General features: G+C 42.2%; 1 protein-coding gene across 2 annotated transcripts in view; it reads left to right on the top strand.

The window, feature by feature from the left end:
• STAC (SH3 and cysteine rich domain) overlaps positions 1-21,957 on the top strand; it is a gene marked incomplete at both ends in the record, with an annotated part of 72,649 nt that overhangs the window by 37,134 nt on the left and 13,558 nt on the right. Inside the window, 5 exons of one of the 2 annotated variants that reach the window (XM_082326869.1) lie at positions 8,360-8,460; positions 10,482-10,563; positions 12,279-12,394; positions 16,825-16,906; positions 21,428-21,478. In XM_082326869.1, the coding sequence (XP_082182995.1) occupies positions 8,360-8,460; positions 10,482-10,563; positions 12,279-12,394; positions 16,825-16,906; positions 21,428-21,478 (432 nt within the window). Of the gene's footprint in view, positions 1-8,359; positions 8,461-10,481; positions 10,564-12,278; positions 12,395-16,824; positions 16,907-21,427; positions 21,493-21,957 lie in introns of both variants that reach the window. The other variant, XM_082326870.1, reaches the window with a different exon arrangement.

Below are 21,957 nucleotides of genomic sequence, written 5' to 3'. Positions count from 1 at the left end.
CGCTTTTTCAAAGCATCTCAAAACACAAAAAAAAGTCTGTAATTGGATGGCTTTTCATTTCAACACATGTAAGAACAGAGGTACAAATAATCTGAGCCTGCCAACATGGAGATCTTGTTTGAAATCTGACTTTCATCATCTTCCTCTCAAGAAGTGTTACTGAACACACTGTTTACCAATATTACTGAGACCAAGATCAGCCATTGATCTCTGCTTCTCCTCCTTTGGGACACCACACCAGGTTTAGTTTCTCCCATGTTCCCTTGTCCTGTTCAGCTCTGGTATCATCATCATCTCTGGAGCAGTTCAGCATCACCTCCCATAGGCAAGTCTATGCCTATCTTCTTTGAGCTATTTTTCTTCTCAGCAAAGCAATCCGGTGGAAAGATCGACAAGCACAGGCTCAGCAGTCTAGAAAATTGTCTAGAAAATTGTCTAGAAAATTGTCTAGAAAAGTAGGTATTGAGTTATCAGTGTCAGTTTGTTTAGAGCAAAGAATGTTAGATAAGATTTATTGTGTTTGGTTTTTAGAGGACTGGGGCTTTCTCTTTCAACAATAGTTAGCTGTTAGTTTATTTATCATGGCGTTCCAGCATCTTAATTAACATTTAGATGATCAAAAACCTGAGATGATATTTTAAGAAGTACGGAGGTGGATATTTCCTTTCAGGGACAGACATTTATAGCAAAGCTGCTGAATATGTGAAAAGTACATTGCAAAAAAACTCTTGTGCCCAAATTTTTCAGCACAGAGCAGTGAGTTTCATCCTCTTCTGATCACCAGATATCAAGAATAAGAATCACTTTTGCACCAAAAGACAGGAAAGGCCTATTTGCATTTTAAGTAAGTCTCATTGTTCCTGAACCACAGAATAAAAGGTCTGGCAGCATTGGAAGTTCCTTTGTCAAGGACTTACAGAGTTGATTTGCAAGAAGAATAAAGGCATTTCCTGTTGCTGATATGTATGATTTAAAACCATGAAGTTAGAAAGGACTTTATTTTAGCAGGGTTGTTTTTTTTCTCTGTAACAGCCTTGAAGAAAAACCTGCCTATTACTGCCTCAGTTTTTTCTCAGCATGTCGTTTCTAAAGAAAACTATATCACTAGGAAGTCAGTTCTAATTTTATGCACTGTTTTGTAGCCTGCCTACATGCAGGGCAACTTTTCTTGCTATTTAAACATTGGATATTGTTATGGGGAAATTGGGTGGGGTAGGCACTCAAACAGACCCGCACCTCTCAGTGACACATAATCTGAAATTTATTAATTTGGCAGGACAGGTTCTATGATTGGATATCAAGTTCTATTCTACAGAACATAAATATATGAGTCGCAGCTTCTCCCCACTGGTTTAGACTGGCACAAGGTGGACTCGGGGGAACAGGACACTCCAACCAGTCAAGGTGTCAGGTCCAGACCTGGCAGCTTGGTCCCAAATGGAGGAGTTCCGCCTATAGCTCCCACATGTTGTTGGGCATCCCTGTACAGTGTACCCCCATCCCAAGGAGCTACTGATTTAACCTATCCACAACTCTGCACATTTTCAACTGGCAGATTTAACTGTAAAAAAACCCCAACACACAAAAAAAACCCCTTACTAAAGAGTAAAACCTTTCAAGTCAGTCCCATACTGCCATTATTCATGAAAAATTGCTTAAATAAGACTTTTGCCTAGTCTTCTCTGTGTGTTTTGAACTTTTTCATTCTACACATCTGTTATTCATGCATAGAGTGCCTTTGCCACAGTGTTCAAATGAGTGTAGACTATCTAGTCAGGTCAAAAGAGAAGGGTATCCGTAAAGTGCAATTTCATCTCCTTATAAAAGGAAAATTGATCCTTTTGAATCATCAAAATGACAATGCCAAGAGCTGCCATAATACATTTATCTGTGGGCCAGTTAAGAACAATACACAGCAGACCACAAAATTATTATGTCCTCTTTTTATTAATTTTTTTGAACAATCCATTCAGTCCTGTATTTAGCAGTGGAAAGTACAATGGGAAGATTACTAATACTACTGATAATTTTACATGAGGTGAATATTTGTGTATCAGTCAACACACCTGGCAACTGTGCATCCATCAACTTGAATTGTCAGTCAGGCATCAGACAGCAATGACTTCCAGCGGTGAACCATCTAAGGTGGCTGGGTTCAGGCTTTGATCTATAGCTCGCCTGATGACCAGCTGAGGATTTGCACCTCTGTCCTCTCCATGATGTCAGCCGGGGGAGTCAATGGGGTCCCAGCATCAGTTAAGAAAAAGAAGTAGGAGGGTGCTAGCTATTAGGGCAAAGAAAGGGGGCAATTCCTAAGGTGGCAGGAGGCACCCAAGGAGGCTGAAGGCCAAGGAAGGACAAGTAAGGGGATGTCCAGCTCATCCTTACAAACCTAATGGCTTGGGGGAATTACGCTCAAGATTTTTAACTTTGAAGGTGTGGATGTCCTGCGTAGAAAATGCCATTCTCTGATCTACCCACAGCTCTCAACTGAGGCAGAGCAGGGGAAGGAGGAGGGTGAGCACTTGTCCAGCAGCAGCCAGCTGCTGGGGCAGGAAGGAGCCATAGAGGAATTTTTAAAAATAGTCTCCCTTTCAGCATCAGAGCTTTTACGCAAAACCAATTAATTAAAAATGAAGGGGGCAGGAGAAGAGGTTGCACAAAGGCTTAGAGATGACTGCAGGGGCACCAGGGCCATTTCAGGGACTTTTCTTCTAAAGTGACATCCTAAACCCTTCACTGCTACAATACTGGCCCAGCTTGCTTAAAATTCTCCATTTCCCATAAATTCTGGCATGGAGACAGCTTTCTGGTGACAACTGCAAATGCACTTGGGTAGAAAGGGGCAAGGCACTCATTATTTTTATCAGCCTCCCACAGCAGAAGTTGAAGTGCTATGGAAAATATGTAATTTTGAATGTATTTATTTATGAATTTTTTAAATCAAAACAATTTCTGACTGGCACGTTCCTCTCAGCTGGAATGAAAAAAAAATAGTGGTTGGGTCATAGCTGGATTAGATGGAGGTGACAGTCTTTCTGTGTCTCTTTCCCTTCTTCTTTCTTTCTTTTATAGACCTGAATCTTTTTATTCTCTCTCTCCCCCCCCCCCCCCTTTAACATAAGTGCCTAATATAGTTATCTTTATACAGTCAGCATAACATCTTGTTGTTACCAACATTTGCAGTTTTCTTTCAGATTTGTCCAGGCTGTAGGGCTCATTCTCCCTCTCTAGCTATTAATCTTATGTTGAGTCTTGAAACAACAAGCAAAAAGCATCAGCCAACAGTGCCGCAGCCATAGCTGTGCTGGCCAAGAGGATGATAAAGGTTCCTTTTGCATGTGTGTGACAAACATAATTCTCATTTGCATTCCTTAGGATAAATGTCACTTTCCTGAAATGCAGAGTAGTTACTAAATTACCTTTATAGGAGAGACAGACATAAAGACTTGGAATCAGATTCTGCCCTGTCTCCTCCGTCTCTCTGCCTCCAAATCTTTCCATTCACCTGTGTTGAGGTGCTCTGTTTCCATTTAAACTTCCTCCAAAAAAGGCTTAGATTTACAAAAGTGATGCAGTGTGTCCTTTTGGTAGTATTTAAGGTCAGATTATCAGAACAGTTTAAGATTCAATTTTCCACGGCTGTTCTGGAAAACCGAGCCACTGGTTTAGATATTCAAATGGGAGCTGACCCAGTCGGAGAGTATTTCTAGCAAGCCGTTATTAAACATGACCTGCTTCTCAAAACAATGCGTCCTTCCAGTGCCGGGTGTCTGTATGCATTAGCTGGTATCTGAAGAAAATGACTGTGGCAGAACCTCATTTGTAAATTTATTTAAGAGCTACTCAGGTATCCTGATACGAAATTTCCTCATTTGCTTCCAGTGAAACACTGGTTCTTTTGTCAGTTTGGGCTTTTTCATTTGCAAAAGGAATACCAGCCTTTACAGACTGTGAGATAATTAATAGATACATTAATACATAGGACACAGAGAACATATGTGCAAATGTATGCATGAGTGTTTTTTTCCTATATGAATTTCATGACTACATTGACAGTTATGTTTATGGGCACTACAAGTCAGCTAAACATGTCCAGTACTTTCCATTCTAAACCCCCAGTTTTAGCAGCTTGCAATTTTTACAACTTAAATGGCAGCATCTGGGCTAAATAGTGCTATATTAGTGACACCCGTGAGTCCCTCAGATGGGAGCCATCACATCCAAGGTTTGGCAAACGTGCTCATGTTGCAAGGCATAAAGAGACAAGGACAGTGAGCCCATAAGAAAGCCCATGAGGCTATTAATCACCTTGGTTTGGAATAGGCTAATATGGTACTGAAGAGATGATGCTTAAGGACACACACGGACCGATGAAAGTAAAAAAGAAGTATTGAATAGAGTTGCCCGTTCATTGAACACTGTCCACCCTGTTCATTGAATGAAGTAGTGTGCCTTAATAAAAATAGTGACAATCACATCCCTAGATTGCAATCAAAAAGTGACTGAGCAGAACCTTTGTTCTGGCATGCTCAGCATTTAACAATTTGATTAAGTAATCTTAGTAAGGGTCTTTGGAGAAGAGAGTGGGAGGGATGATTACTTTTTGAAAGTAATAACAAAGAGTCCATCAAAGCTGTTAGTCTACTCCCCCTTTGAATGAAAACCAGAGGAAAAAGTAGTTAAGGTACTCCAAGTTTAGCTTAACTGCTAAGCCTTTAGTTCCTCTATTTCTGATCCACCACAGATTGAAATGATTCCAGGTGTGCTCAGATATTTCAGTGAGTACTTTATACCAGTAGCTTCCAGCTGTGCTTTAAGGTTGGCGTAGGGGAATATCTGCTAATGGGAATAAATGGTAGGCTGCAGTCAGGCTGTCAGCTATTTAGGGTGGCAAGAAGCAAACGAGAGTGATGGTCAGGCTTGCAGGTCATCAGAGTGTGTTCAGCAGAAGTCCCCGAGAAGAGTGTGTTAGTATCCCAGACTTCACTACTTCTGCAGGAACACTGTCCCTTCCAGATGCTGCTGTGGCTGTCTCAAATGCGAACTCTCTCCTTACTCTTCCCTTTCCCCATGCTTCAGTCTACAGAAAGATTAACCCAGTGGGAATAAGCACACCACAGAGAGGCGTTCAACTTCAAACAAGCCCTGGTACCCTATGGCAGATAAATGAAATTATACAATTTCCTCTCAAATAGCATGCCCCATTGTGGTGGTGGTGGTGGTAGTATTATTGTCATCATCATATTTTTTTACTTTTAGTCATTAATGCCACTTATTTTCTACTATTTAATGTATGTTCAGACCAAATTCCTAGCTTTCTCATGCTCTCTGGGGGAATTTATTGGCAAATAATGTTTCAACACATTGCTATATCCTGTGCCACTACTTAAGCATAATGAAATACCTCTCTTATACCGGCATGACTGTAGGACTCTCACTGTACTCACTCAGCTTTACATAACTTGTTTACAAGATCCATGTTCTGCCTGCTTTTTCCCCATTTCAAACCACCAGGATGCCTTCCAAAATGAGCCCCATTCAGGCAACTGCAAAGTCAGCAAGCTTGCTTACATGGGAGGCAAAACCTGATGCAACGGGTCAAACCCTGGTCTCGTTTATGCCTATACCAAATGTGGATCTGTTCTTCTCCATAATGTGAGCTGTGGCTGTGCCTCAGTTCTGAATCTCAACTTTTGGGACAGATACATTGCCAATATGTAGTTGTCTAATCTCTGGCACACAGTTTTGAAATAGCTCAACCATGATTCTCTGAGGAGGTTTGATTTAGTGTGATGGAGATCAGAAACTGAAGAAGAAAGAATTATCCTGGGGAAAAAAGAAAATGTGTCTTGTAGAAATGCCATTTTCAGAGCTTGAGCTATGGTAGTTAAGTGCAAATGCAGAATAAATGCTTCTTCTTCAAGCCCTTTAGTTATTCCTCAGTTGGAGGCAGGGAGATACATGCAAATTATTTCCAAGCTGCCTAGTCCCACAGTAAACCAAGTAGTTAGAAATTACAATGAATTAAAGACTGAAGCATTTGGTAGTGATAGGGAATTTCATTTCGATTTACAAAGACTTCTTATAGACTCAAGTATGTGACTGAAATACTTTTCCTCTCTTTGAAGCCACTACTTACCTACCCACAGGTAACAAATGGCATCCAGCAATATAGTGTTGCTCTTTTGTGATTTATTGTCTTACTCATTTTCACATGACCACTTCTCTGAAGAAGTTGGGTTTTAATTTTTGAAAGTAGCACAGATACTTTGCATTCATTTTGCGTGTCATTTGGATGCACAGTTGTATTGACAAATGTGTATCTTCTGTGATCACGTGGCTATAACATGTAAGGAGTAATATCCACCTTGTAATGTTAACAGAGCAGAGCATAACACAGCCAGCAGAAAGGACTGTGAGACTCACTGCCTTTTCAGCTGAATCTCAGGAGTAACTTGGTAAAGCAGGTAAGAGTTATGTCAGTACAGACCAGCGTGCGAGGAGACTTAAACCCAGCGTAAGCACTGACGCTAAATACGTGTTGTATAGGCAAAGTATGATGTCGTTTTCCTTTTTTCATTCTATAAATAGAATAAAAAAAAATGTGGAGGAAGTCCTGTTTTCTCACTGTGTCAGTTGTTGACCATCAGGAAGGGTGATTCAGCATTTCATCATCAGTAATAAAAGCACAAAGCTGCAGAAGTCAATATTGGTTTGAGCATGTGTTATTGAAAAGAAACTATAACTGAAAAAATCCTCACAGCACAATAATCCAAGCGCAACCACACAGAAAAAAAAAAAAAACCAAAAACCCCCAAAAACCACAAACTAGGAATGTGTTCTTCTAGTAAATCCTGTGTTTACTAGGAAAAAGGACCCCAGGAATGAGGGCGAGGTGCCTTGCATTGGCTCAGTCGAGAGGGGCCAGGCAGGCAACAAGCGGGGAGCAGGCGCTGACCCCACTCCATGGGAGTCTCCAGGGTGCACCCCGCACTCAACCCCGTTCACTCCCTATCTCTCCAGCAGTCTCCGTAAGAACGTGGGGAGGATGTCAGTGCCCTGTCCTACAAGAAGCACACAAGTGAAATGTCTGAGCCTGGCTCACTACCAGCCCCCAGCTCCTCCAGGCTGCCTCTGTCTGGCTTGAAAGTGGCCACTTCAGGAACCTCTTCCCCTGAAAGTGGTCCTGTCAAGGCTCAGGTTTTGTCACCAACTTGATGAGCCCTTCCCTGAAGTGCTTCTTTCAGATGTAACATTTCACTGAATGAAGTCAGCAGTGTGTACATGAAGTTAACTACTCAAATAACCAAGAGTTACATGAGTACTTTCAGATGCAGGATCCTTCTGATTAATATTCCTATCATGTCTGACTAATGAGGGCCGGTTAAAATGTCAAGAATTTTTTGTGGTTTTTTTACTATCTTGTTTCTTACTCACTCTCACAGTAGATGATAATGAACTGACATGTTGTTTACTCATTCCATTTACACAGTCCTGTGGGGATAAAAGAGTTGCTGCAGCTTAACTGCTTCTGTGTAGTTTAGGGAGTCTTACGGGTGTATGAATAAGAGTGGCTCTTCCTGCCTGGAAGGAGAGAGACTTGACTCTGTCATTTAAGAGTAGGTCCACATTGAAGATAATGCAGAACTATGGTTGCCCAAGTGAGAGAAGTCTGCTTGTGTAAGGCAAAATTTCTCCTGGAGCTCCCCTGCTTGTGGCACTGAACTTTTCCCCTGCCAGTGAAGGAGAGCAAGGTCAGACCCATGGCATCCTCACTGCCCTGCTCAGGGATGTGCCAGGAGCCCTACCTGCACCCTCTGAGCACTGGCCCAGGGAGGTGAGAGCAGCAGTCCCTAGGCACATGGGTGGGCAATGGTAAGGGAGCTGGCTTAGCCTTTTCACACACCCCTGGAGCTACCTCTCACCCACAAAACCTGGCCCTCCACTGATGGCCTGGCTCCCCAGAGCAGCTCCAGAGCCTGGGTGCTCCTTCAGTGGTTCCCTCAGCCACGCTCAGCTCTCATGCCAAGCCCTTTCAAAACAGCAAAGGGGTTTTGCTTGATGTTCATGATGCAGAGACATCACTAAGACAACTATCATACAACAGAACATAATCCAATATATATCTAAAGGCAGCAACAGTCTAGGAAAGAGCCTGGGGGAGAAATGCCTAAAATGGAGAGGCTGTAAAGAAAATGCATATATAAATGTATATTAAAAAAAGTAGGCAAGGCGAAGAATGCTGTCAATATTTACTCTACTGCAACTGACCTCCCATCAGTTCTTTCAGGTCATTTGTTAAATGCATGGAAACTATTGATTTTGTCTAATTAAATCATTTCTGTGCATTTCACAGGGACAAACGCTAAGCATGGACTGCGCTGTAAGGCGTGTAAGATGAGCATCCACCACAAGTGTGTAGACAGTATTGGACAACAGCGTTGCATGGGCAAGCTGGTAAGTGAGCAGCTCAGGTCAGGCAGCGCGGTGGGAGGCATCAGCTTGTGCTGGAGCCGCTTGCTTTGTGTGCCTGACCCCCTGGCTGGCATTTAGCTGGTGCATTAACAGAACTGACACCGGGTCACTTTACTGAGGTGGGAAAAGTAAAGCCAGGTGGTGCCTTATTATCAATTTGGGCTATTGCTACTACTCAAAAACCTGAACAAAAATGAAACACAAATCTAGTCTGCATTGTGGATGTGAAAATACAGTTACATAATCCAAATTTAGCTGAATAACAGAATTAATTCCCTTGATTTAAACTGTGCTTGCTGTAGTGTAAATCTCTCAAGGAATGCTATAAATTATTCAAAATATTTCAATGGAGTTTAACAAATGAAAAATCCTTCAAATTATGTTTTATTGGTTTTTTTTTTTTCACTGTTAGGGCTTGAAGAAAAACCATAATTCATCTTAAAAAGAAAAGCAAAGGATACTTCACAGTGAGACACTACAGAGTTTGAAGCAATCTCTCGGTAGGAGAGACTGGGAGGAGACCTGTCCCTGTATGGACACAGTACCTTAGTGTCTGGGTCACCTTCTGAGCAGCAAATTCTCATTATTGGCAAAGGCAGGACACTGCAATTGAGACTATTCTAACCCATCTTGATGACTTTTATGGGAATATGGTTATTTCGGTTACTCCTAGAAAAAGAACTTGGAAAAATGACCATTTGGAATATGAAAACTGAATACATATATTCACGTTTCAGATGTTCTCAGATTTGTTGCAACCTGAAGGCACCTGAGACAAATACAAGCTAAATCCAAACAGTTTCACTGTGTTAAATGATGAAAAAATGCAAGCATTGACTTCAAAAGGGCTAGAAAACCCACCTTTCACTGGAAAGATCTTTTCTGTCCAAGAGTATTCAGGGAATGCTATTGTTGGTTATTCACCTGAGGCAAATCTTTATGTATTTAAACCATAATCGCAGCCCTAGTGTGAGGCATTCTGGTATAGGAAGTTGGTCTGTGAAGCGCTGAATGACCTCATATCGTTTCACGCATTTCTTGATTCCAGCCTCAGCTCTTGTGGTCACTAGTTTAAAAAAGCAGAAAAGTAGACCCCAAATTTACAGCAGGAAGTTGTCCCGCAAAGTCATGGGAGTTTTATGAGCTCATGTTGTGTCTGAATCTAGTTTCTTTGGGGGCAAACTGAGGCTGGGGAATCTGGAATTTATTCCTCTAAGAAACTAAATTTATCAGTCCCCTCATTTCTTCTTAATCTATACTGCAGCTCATTAGCAAAAGAACTAGTTGTTTATCATTTTTTGGTATATAGTGAACATAGGATACGGAAAATATGCACATCCCCATGAGGCTTTCCCTCTCCTCACTGTGACTGGAAGATCTCACAGCCTGCAAAGATTAGAAACCTGAGAGACCATTTGTGAATCTCTAATACTTTGAAGGGCACCTTCATTTTGGGTACTCATCTGGTGACGACTTGGGGAATTTTTTGATCTTACAAGACAAAAAAGCAGTGGAAGCTTCTGTCAGTCAGCAGCAAACCTTAGAAAGACTTATAGAAAGGCTCTAAATTCCTTGGGTTTCACAAGTGCATATGTGGGAACATGAGGATTTGGAGTTAGGGTAGGGAAGAATAGTCGCATGTTTAGCAAATGCAAAACAATGCAAATTCACATTACATAAGAAGAAAGGGAGAGGGAAACTTCCCAGAACCTCTAATGATTCAGCACTTCTGCTGCAATTAATTAGTGCTGATTATGTGTAAGACAAAAGAAAAAGGGGGGCTGAAAATTAATGCCTCCTCCTTCCGCATAAATACGGGAAATTGTTTTTTTCCAGGAGAAGAATCAAATAAATCCCTGATCTATAAACCTCACAGTGACTCAACAACAGGAGGCAAATTTCCAGCCTCACCGCACTGTTACGCCACTAGCCGAAGCACTGTTTCTACTACCTCGGTCATGGCAGCAATGCACTTCATTTGTTTTTGCTTTCTCTCCCTCCAGCCAAAGGGATTTCGACGGTACTACAGCTCACCACTACTCATTCATGAACAGTTTGGCTGCATCAAAGAAGTGATGCCTATTGGTAGGTTTTGATTGCTTTTCCATTCAGTCTCCCTTTGGCAGTGCTCTGCAACAGCAGCGGCAGACTTCCAGCCGTGGTATTTACCCTCAGCAGCCTTCCAGCTCCTTTCGGTGACTGGATGTCCTTCTGCCATCTCAGGAAAGGACCACTTCAAAGATACAAAGCTGGAAGAGGAGAGGGTGTGTTTATTGTGCGTTTCACTCAAAACCCCATATATATACCCTCTTAGTAATCACCCTGTTTATAATAATAACTACCTGAGCTCCAGGTAGGAACTTAAAGGGAGGAACCACTGGAATATTGAGGTGAAGGTCTGAGCTGGGAAGAACCAGATAAAAGATTGGTCTGGCTTTTGAGGGACTTTGCTAGGTTCCTGTCCTTTTTTACCCACACTTCTTACTTTCCTCATATTTTTCCTTATTGACCATGTCTACACATTGTCTGAGTACTTAAAAGACCAGATTTTGTTCACTGTAATACCAAATTCCTGATAAGAAACATTTTGAAATGGAGAAGTTGAGTTGATTCTGGAAAATATTTCTCCCCACCAGTACTCTGACCAGGCAAGCCTGGCAGTACAAAAAATGAAAGCCAAAACTAGGCAGTCAGTTTAAAATAACTTGTCTGAGAGCATTTACTTTGTTGGTTTGGGCAGTTAAAAAAAAAAAAAAAAAAGTTAATTATATGGATTTCATCTAAGTTTCTCATTCTAAAAAACATCCATAATTTTTGTCAGAAGTTATAGAAACATTTGGAACAAACTCTGGCTAAAAAATGAGGTGTGCCTTGCTGCCATCAAAATTCAAAATCCCATGTATTTTCTCAGTACTTTGGTCAAAATTTCCTTCCTTCTACGCAGTGCTACAAATGTACTGTATTCTACATGTCTACTGCCTTGTAGTGCGAGGGAGGCTGAGGTCTAATAATGCAGTATGTAGAAGAGGATTTGAACTGGATTTGCTCATGCCAGTTGAAGACATCCATTTCTCTGCCATGGGAGATGACTTTGGGGCCAGCTATGAGCAAGAGTGGGAGTGCAAACTGAATGGACATATGCCAGTGGGGGTGGTGGCCTTTCTGGCTACCCCTAGACTGAGCTGAGCAACCTGGAGCACATTCCCAACCGCAGGTACCTACTCATACCTGCCTCCAGACCTCATATGGCCCCACAGTGGGGATGTCAGTACCTTTCAAGGAAGATCCAGGCCATCCTGTTTATCCAAATTGCCCAAGTAGTAGCACTGCGAGGACAGATGCATAAAGGTGATGGCCCACCCGTACCGCGAGGATGCTCAGGCACGATGCAGGGTTTTTCCCTTCAAGCATCTACTGTTGAGAGCAATCCAAGAGCTCAGTGGTAGGAACAGGCAGAAAACATGGATTAAAGCCTCCTGGTACTTTGTTTTCCTTACCTCACTGTAGGCAGCATCAGTGGTGATTACAGAAGGGGGATGGCAGGAGAAAAGAGACAAGGCAATGGTGGGGACCTGAAGAGCCTGTATGAGAGGAGGATGATCTTTACAGGAGCAGAGAGGCAGCAGAAAATTGCTAGCAAAAGCCAGTTCCACTAAGTTCATCAAACACTTTTTATCAGGATAATTTCTCAACTTGTGTCTAGGCATGTTGGTAGAGGCAGGTGTTTCTCCAAGTGGAGCAGGAACATGACTAGAAATATCTTCGAGGGATTGATGTATGTTTTGCTCCTTCTGTTGCAGCCTGTGGAAATAAGGTTGACCCTGTGTATGAAACTCTCCGCTTTGGGACTTCCTTAGCTCAGAAAACCAAAAAGGGCAGTTCTGGAAGTGGGTCTGACTCTCCCAACAGAAACTCTGTAAGTATCCCACATCTTTCTTCCATTTTCTTTGTGGAGAAGCAACAGATATTCATTCACAGGAGTTTGTATCAGAGTTCACAAAGCTTGTATTTCAAACTAAAAAAAAAATAATCTCACTCCCAGCTTCCAAAATGAGACCAGAAAACGTTATTTTTGCAAACTCAGGTTTTAAGTATCTTTTAGATGACTCTTGAGAAAAATACAAATTAAATTAATAATCTTCTTTTATCAGGTTGGAAAAGGAAATTATATTCTTTTCATTTTGCATATCCGTGTAAAAGTGGAACAGATATTTAACTGTCATGCTGGAGTAGACACATCCTGCCTCTTGGTGGTGGTGGGCATTTACCCTTCATACAAGTGATAGTGATGGGTTGGAGTCCTCAGCACCTAGATTTAAAAGTACAAGCTCCACAATACAAGCCCAGCCAAAATTAAGCCACTGCTACTGCAACAAGGCAATGGACTGGCAGCTCCACCCCTGCCCAGTGTAGACTCAGGAGGGCGGCATCACAGAGTTGGGCTCCTCTCTCCAAAACCCAAATACAGGAGTGTTCAGCTTGTCATATCCAGTCAGGGACGTTTCCAGTCAGGGACGTTTTCACCTTCATGTTGATCCTTGTCATTCACTCTCTCCTATCATAACAGTCACTTCTTCAGGACCATGGCAGAAGAGCTAGGGAAGGAGGACAAGGGAAACAATAGTTCCCTTAGCTCTGCCTTTGCTAAATCCATACCTAGCTCAACAATAACACTTACCAATTTCTTCCTTACAGAAATGGTTATTTCAACAGTATTGGGACCCATGAGATCAGGAGCTCATGCATGGTGTTGAAAGAACATTTCATACCCTCTCATCTCTCATAAACAGGCACTTAAACCTGTGCTTGGGGCTCTCTTTTTTCCCAAGAAATCCTCCCCACTTCCCGCCCCCCGCCCCCCCAAAAAAATCACAGCTGAATACACTGGAAGCTCAAGCTGATTGTCCTGTCTAAAAATCAGATCCACATTATCTGACAATCTTTCCTGCACTCACCTCAGAATAAAAATCACCAGGCACAGAGACATGATGAGACTTGGTCTCCAGGCCTCAGAGCAAATACTTACATATTTAATTTAAAGTTGTGCTAAAATCTGTTTATGTTTGGTATAACATTTCCCTGGCACTTAAATGTGTGCTCACTCACATGGCTGAACTGTAACCTCAGGTGGTATAGGTGGCCTCTAAACAGACATTCTTTTGTGTCAGATGGGAAAGAAGATAGATAAATTTAAACAAGAACTAAGTGAAATCTGCAAGGGAGTTATCAAAGGACATGTCCTCTATCCACCCTTGTTTGTGCCTTAAAAGGAATTTGGTAATTTCCAGTCTTTTTTAAAACCCAAAGTGACTCTACCACCTGTGGCATTGTGATTACAGTTCTTTCTTTCAATTATTTAATTTACTTTGAAACAGAAGTTCTACAAATGTAATTATTGCTTTCTAAATCAATAAAGCATTATGTTGAATTATGAATGACAACTCAAGCGTAGAAATCACGAATGCTGTGTCAGTTTGCCCTAGGGAGCTGATCATAACTAGGTGGGGTGTGGGTGTAGAATGAGGAACGCAAGTTCATTATGGGAATTTCTCCAGGGTATTGAGGCTGAGAGAGAATATAACATGTGTCAGCATACAGAAAAGAGAAAACATTAGAGAACTGAATAAACAGACATGTGAAACCATAATTTCTGCCAGTGCAAGCCTGTGTATTGAGACAAGGATAAAAACCAGGGGCAGACACAACCCTGATACAAATGATGGAGCCATGGAGCTTTGCAATTGTGATGTGTGACCCAGGAGCAGGCACTGACCAGTGACCAGAGCAGGGACGTGACACAGAGCCCTTAGAGCCCAGGTAAAAATGCACCAGAGCATGTGAGCTAGCAGCACATGTGCAGTTAATAACGCATAGGGACTAAGATTTTTCCCCAGTGGTCCTCACTCCTGTGCTGCTCTTCTTCTCTCAAAGCAGAAGCAACAATGCAGCTGTGAGGCTCAGAGCAGCACTGAGGCTTTGCAGCTGGGCTGTGCCCCAGCCCCAGGAGCTGGGGAGTTCTTCAAGGTTCTGCCACGTGACGAAACCAGAGTCACCAGGGACATGGTGACACCTGGGATCCTACTGCATCTTGCAGGTGGTGTCCAAGCTGTCAAAGGGCTTTCTCTGGGTCAGAGCAGCATAGCTGCTCCTGCTGAAGGTAGTTAAAACTACCAGCTACCTAGTTAAAAGGTGACTAGCCTAGGAGCTGTGCCCTGCCTCTACAGCCATGAAGCTTCCAGGATTGCAGTTCATGTCTCTGCACAGAGTAGCGATAACCCTCTTGCTCTGAACTAGCCAAGATATTTTTAACGTGACTGAGCAGTGTGGACGCACCCACTGTGATTTTTCAGCCCGGATTCTGCATTTCCCATAAAAGAAAGTGGCCATATGCTCCAGATTTACTACCTACTGCTTCCTTCAAAAATGTGCTTCTGCAACCCACATTTATACAGAAAGTCACTTGAGGTGATGCAAATGTGATTCCAGTTCTTGTTAGTTTTTTGTGGCTCAGCTCCTCTCAAAAGCAACTTTGTACCTCTATAATTTCTATTAGACCATTTGTCATATAGCTCTTGACTGAAAAATCATTAAAGGTAACTGAGGTTACTTCAGGAGGTTTTGGATGAGGTATATACTGAAGAGAGTCACTGCACATCCCATATGCAGTAGTACCCAACAAAATAGGAAGCTATTCAGCAACTATGAATCTAGTCTATGAAGGCTAGGAACATGCCATAGCAATGAGCTGAAAAATAGCTAGGCCTTACTATTTCAGCAAAGCCAGTCTTTCCCTTCCCCACCCAGCCACTAGAAATCCCTAGATAAGCTCTACAGTGACTCCATGTTAGCATTGCTACTGCAGTGCCTTCTCGTCTAGGGGTGGCCCATTTGTGCAAGATGCAAGACAAGCATGAAGTGCTGTGAAAGGCTGAGTCTAAAACCAAGGCATAACAGAGCAGTAAAGTTGAAAGCTCTTAAAATAGCAAGGGAAACAAGATAAACACAAGATACCTGTGGCATAAATCTACTTATAACCTCTTTTTTCATTAGTATCCTTGGATGGAGAAGTAGCTAGGAAAGTACTAGATAGGGGAAATAAAATTGTCAAAGTACGTTCTAAAAAAAGCTTTGTTGTCAACACTAGTAAAAGGAAAAAAACATATAAAAATCTGTAAAGCAGTTCAGATTTTGTGCTCCCTGAACAAAGGCAGTGAATGTTCCTCATTTGGCTTTTCTTCCTGTAATGCAGGCAAAGGTCTGCAAAGCAATGGACAGAGCTATGTGTACAGTATAATTCTATAGTGTCATGGAATAATTAAGTTAAATCCTTCCATGTGTCTGAAAATTCTGTTAAGAAAAAATAAATAAATCTTAGGAGCATATAAGGATTTAGAGTTTCTCAGATCAGAGCGAGCACCTGACTCAAGTTCAATGTTTGGGTTTTTTATGGTTATAAAAGACGTTTTACCCAAAAGAAGTCACGTGTGGAGAGTTCAGAAACTGAAGCTCCATAAGGTCAGTTGCGGACAGAGTTGTTTGGAGCAGCTCCTGGTTCCTGTTGGGCTATACATGGAGAAGCCAACTACCCAACCGAGGAATCCGGTGCCTTACACAGAGTATACTTCTGAGGTTTGGGATTATGTCATCCCATGTTTTCCTACACCCTAGAACAATGGGTCCCTAATCATGATTGACATTAATATGGTACAAATAAGAAATCATAGTAATTCTAGTAAGAACATTTGGGTTTCATTTTTCCCTAACCATACCAGCCAGATGACTGTTTAAAAAGAGAGTGAGGGCAGATATTTAAAGACTGACTTCTCCAGCTCCATCACACTCCAGCTCCCTCTTTCACAGCATGTTAACAGAATTAAAATCACCCTTACATTACAGTTATTTTACTGAATAATGTATTCAGGGTTAATAAATTAATAGTCAATAGTTTCAACTAATGTCCAGTCTCCTTGGTAGACAGCTATTTATTATACCTGCAGGATCTACAAATTCCCCCAAGCCCCTTCTATTTTATACAGAGAACCATGTTGTTTAACATAATCCTTTGTTCCTTAACTTTCACTTCACTTTATACTGCAGAAATCTTTTGTACTTCAGACTAGAAACTTGGTCTGGAGTTCTTTCTGGGCCTTCACTGCTCCCTGTGAAGTAGGTATTTGTTATGCATCACCAGGTACAGTGTTTTCTGCAGTCCCATTAGGCTGACTTGCTCTGCTGTGATAGCACCCAAGTACTACATTCCCCAAAGGCTCTTGTGTGGTCTTATTTCACCTCATTGCTCGCTTTTTCTGGCTTGTCCCATCTCATTTGCTCTTTCTGTCCCTGCAGACAGCTGACCTGGCAGAAGTTCCTGAGGAAGGCGGTAGCTCTGCAGGCACCCTTGACATAAGCAGGAAACGCAGCAACAGCGGTGAGTGCTGCCAGGCCAGGATAGCATCTTCAGATGTATAGGCCTGTGTACAACCTATTTCAGGTGGTTTTTTATGGCATGTCCGTGTTTTAGCAGCATTCTGGTTTTCAGAGCAGGAAGTGAGTGGGGCATGTAGTTGGTGCAAGAATTTGGGGAATGCTTTTTGCCATTCAGATGAAAGCCAAGCCACCAGTTTTCTTAATTTGTTGTGTCCAGACCTGACGCTGGACAAGGTTCAGGTCCATTCCCTGTCTATCTCCTACGCTTCATGAACAAGACTGTAGACTTAACATGCTTCAGTTCCGCATTGGCAGAGTGGAACAAAAATAATACTTCCTTTCTCTTCCATATGTTTGACTTGTCTACATGTCTCTGTATACCATAATCTCTTTGGGACAGGAAATGAATCATATAATATCCATATGTCTGTAAAATATCCAACACAACGAATCCTGATTGTAATTGCAGCTTCTCAGTACAACTATAGTATGTGCCCAGTAACATTAATAGCCCGATTCTTTTGTCTGCTTGCAGTACAAGAGTAATATTTTTACAGCATTGGTATGATGGGATTTTGAGACCATCATACCAGTCAAGAGCTTAGTAATGAAATCTCAGCCACTGAGGGGGGTGTTTGTGACCCTGTTCTTGAATTCAGTCGTGGTGAGGGAAGTAATAAGTACAAAGGGTTTTGGATCACTAAGCAAAACTTCAGGCCCAAACCATCAGAGCAACTTCTCTAACAGCACCTGAAGGCTGCTTTGCTGAATCTCACATGAGATATACACTATAAAAATAAATCACAGTGAGCATAGTTTTCATCTGCTAGACCCCCAGTGCTCCTTACATGCTGCTAGCAATTCATGTAGGTGAAATGCCAGCTTCAGCTGTCCATTCCCGTTTTATGCTGCCTCTTTATTCCTTTCCTCCCCTCCTGGTCCTATCACTTCTCACTGTGTTCAGTCATTTCCTCCCTCTCATTTTGTGAACATCCCATCTATGTTATCTGCTTTCTCCTGACAATTTATTTAGGTTTTCTGTCTTGCAAGTGCAAGTTGACCTGACCTGGTTAAAGATAAAGAATTCAGTCTGCTTCACATTGTTTAATCCTGCCCACCTGAGATTAATTTGGCCCTGTTTGAGTTTTCACATAACTTTTTATTTCATTGTCGATCAGCAGTGTCATTTCTGAAACCCAAAGAAACTTCTTTCTCTGAGATCTGCATTCACTGAATGCACTCAGAGGCATTCAAGGAACTTACTCAAAGAGATTAGTTTAAAAACTCAGCATGTGTCAAACCTCCAAATAACTTCCGTGGCACATTAACGATTCCTTTGATCAGCACTAGCTTTTTTACAATCCATCCTTCAGAGGCTCAGGGTATAAATTATGCATCAGTCACTCCAAAAATTTCCCCTTGGTAGACTTTTAATAAACTGCCCGCACTGTTTGCACAAGCTATGGAAATGGTAAAATCCTTTTCAGACTGTAAAAATCCCTGCTTTTTTTTTTTTTTTTTCCTTTGGTCTGCTGCTGCTAGGGCAAACAAATATGAAAATAGATGGATTTCTGTTGTGTGGAGACATGAACTGCATACCTCTATGGCCTTCAGATTCAAGTGCCTCCTAGTAATATCCAGAGACCATGAGCTAAACAGACATTAAAAATTTAACAAAGGAAATTCAAAATGTTGTTGCAGGGTGATTCACCACTACTTTTTCCTCAGTTGTCCACTGCCTCTTTAGCAGGCAGTGCCACATTAATGCCTTGATGAATCAGGTCTATTCCAGTTCTTTTTTTTTTTTTTTTTTCCCATTAAAAAACTGTCTTCTGCAAATAAGGTTTTAGGGAAATGTACATTTGAGACTCTTTGCTTAAAGGGAAACAGCAGAAGACACACAGCCTGCAGAAGAGTGAAAGGATCCAGCACATGTGTGGCCGCGTAATCGCTCCTATAGACTCACAGAATCCTAGAATCGTTAAGGTTGGGAAGGACCTCTGAGATCATTGAGTCCAACCTGTTAGCCTAACTGCCTGGTCCACCTCTAAACCATGTCCCTAAGCACCACATCCACACATTTTTTGAATACTTCCAGGGACTGTGATGGTACCACTTCCCTGGGCAGTCTGTTCCAATGCCTAACCACTCTCTCCATGAAGAAATTTTTCCTAATATCCAATCTAAACCTCCCCTGGCACAACTTGAGGCCATTTCCTCTCATCCTATCACTTGTTACTTGGGAGAAGAAACTGACCCCCACCTCGCTCCAACCTCCTTTCAGGTAGTTGTAGAGAGCTATTAAAATCATATTCAGACTTTATTCAGAAGCAAGAAACACCAGGCAATTCTTAAAATGTGAAGAGGGAATTCAGTCAATGTAACAAAGCTGCTGTGTTTTTTCTAGGGAGATAAGTGAGGACAGGCATCAGTCAGCTCATGATGCAATTACAATAGAGGGTAACTGATTAGATATCAGGTATGTTGGGTCAAAATCTACAAGAAAGGCTTAAAGGAGCATCCAGGAAATTATAGGCCCATCAGTCTTACTTCAGTCCCTGGGAAAGTTATGGAACGAATCCTCCTGAGGGCTATCGCAAGTCAAATGAAGCACATGATTGGGAAAAGGCAGCATGGATTCACCAAGGGCAAATTGTGCTTAACAAACCTGATTGATTGCCTTCTGTGACAAAGTAACCTGCCCAATTGATGTGGGGTGAGCGGTGGGTGTTGTCTACCTGAATTTCTCCAAGGCTTTCGATATGGTTTCCCACAGCCTCCTTCTAGAGAAACTGATGCGCTACAGTCTAGACAAGTGGTCTGTGCGGTGTGGGGGGAGCTGGTTGACAGGCTGCACCCAGAGGGTGGTGGTAAATAGCTCCTTTTCACACTGGCAACCTGTCACAAGTGGGGTCCCCCAGGGATCGTTATTGGGCCCAGTGCTGTTTACTATCTTCATAAGTGATCTGGATGATGGGATCAAGTGTAGCCTGATGAAGTTTGCCAATGACACCAAACTGAGTGGGGAAGTGGACACTTCAGAAGGGAGAGCCACCCTGCAGGAAGACCTGAATAGGCTGGAAGAGTGGGCTAACAAGAACCTTATGAAGCTCAACAAGGACAAGTGTAGGGTCTCGCACCTGGGAAAACATAATCCAGGAGTGCAGCACAGGCTGGGATCTACTTGGCTGGGGAGCAGCTCTGTGGAAAGGGACCTGGGGGTCCTGGTGGACAACAAGCTCAATATGAGTGAACAGTGTGCTGCTGTGGCAAAGCAAGACAACAGGATGCTGGATTGCATCAACAAGGGCATCACCAGCAGAGATAAAGAAGTCATTATCCCACTCTACTCAGCATTTGTCAGGCCACACCTGGAATACTGTGTTCAGTTTTGGTCCCGGCTATACAAAAAAGATGTGGACAGGCTGGAGAGGGTCCAGAGGAGGGCCACAAAGATGAACAAAGGACTGGGAAGCCTACCATATGAGGACAGGCTGAGAGAACTAGGTTTATTCAGCCTTGAGAAAAGAAGGCTTAGGGGAGACCTTATCACCATGTACCAGTATTTAAAGGGTGGCTACAAAGAAGATGGAGACTCCCTTTTTACAAAGAGTCACATGGAAAAGACAAGGGTAGATTCCAATTGCACACAAGAGCAAAATTTTTCACAATGAGAAGAGTCGGCCATTGGAATAATCTCCCCAGGGAAGTGATGGATTTCCCAACATTGGACACTTTTAAGCTTCAGCTGGACAGGGTGCTGGGCTATCTTATCTAGACCGTGCTTTTGCCAAGAAAGGTTGGACCAGATGATCCTTGAGGTCCCTTCCAACCTGGTATTCTATGATTCCACGATTAGGTGCTGTGACTGTTGTCTTATTCTGTGAGTTTCTGATATAGTAACTTTGAAGCAAATTTTCACACATACAGGCCTGTGTCTCGGATAACCCATCCCAATTTGAAAGCAATTCAGGTACCTCGTATAAAATCAGAGAGAGGCAGTGTATCCATTGGCCCCAGGCAGGGACTACTGGAGAGAGAGATCGAAGAAGGGTATCAAACATTTAGAGACAGAGGGTCAAAGAGGGGGAAGAAGGGGTTTTGCATACAAACTTCCCACAATATTGCTCATATATGGTCATCAGGTTTTGCAGGTGCTTTTAAACGGAAATACTGCTCGTCCTAAACATGAAAATACAGTATTCAGTGTGAGGAAAAGGCTGCTGGACTTTTTAAATAGTAATACAATTGGGTTCTGTTCCCAGCGCTGTTCTTGTGTATATTCATCTGATCAAAACGGTTTATTTGTTACTGTTGTAAATTCTTCACGACAGAGATTGTTTTGTGCTATGTGCCAGTGGTATATGTGGTTTTGTTGGGGGTGTAGAAGGGTTCAGAGGAGAGCACAAGGGATCAAAGAAAACAAAGGGGAAAGGGAAGAGATTAACAAAATAAAAGTGATCCTGGTGAGGTGAAGAGTCTTAAACTACTGCTAAGATGTCATGTGTTTGCTTTATTTCAGTGTTTACATACTCCGAAAATGGCACAGAACACTTTGGAGAAGAACCAAAAAGTATACATTCCCCGGTATGGGCATAAATTTTGTGAGAATGCAATAGGAATGCAAAGTCATATAAAAGGCTTGTTTTTATGGATAGCTGAAAACCTTGAGTATGTCTGCTGGGGCACTATTCTGGAGAAGTATCAATATCTGACTGCCATGTTCTTATACCATTTCTGGGCCACTGGCCACAGTTGGAAGCAATATACAGGACTGGATGGCTCTTTGGTTTACCCATTATGGTCCCTTTTATGTTCTGCTGTTTGTTACAAATTGATATTGTGAACACAAAAGATCCAGTGGGGAGGCCATGTCATTACAATAGAACTGCAGTAACGTAAAAATCACAGATTTGATGTGGAAGATTATTTGGGGTTTGGTTTAGGTGCTTTTTTTCCTCCAGATTACCAGTGGAGAAAGGGAGGGGATAGAGTAGCCAGTCTTCTCTGTGGGATGCCCAGTGCAAGCAGCTTTCTGTTTAAAAAAGTGAT

Source organism: Platalea leucorodia, assembly GCF_965183815.1.
Source record: "Platalea leucorodia genome assembly, chromosome: 1".
NCBI classification, from domain to species: Eukaryota; Metazoa; Chordata; class Aves; order Pelecaniformes; family Threskiornithidae; genus Platalea; species Platalea leucorodia.
The sequence above is the reverse complement of the archived record's forward strand: the minus strand, read 5'-3'. Positions and strand labels throughout refer to the sequence as shown.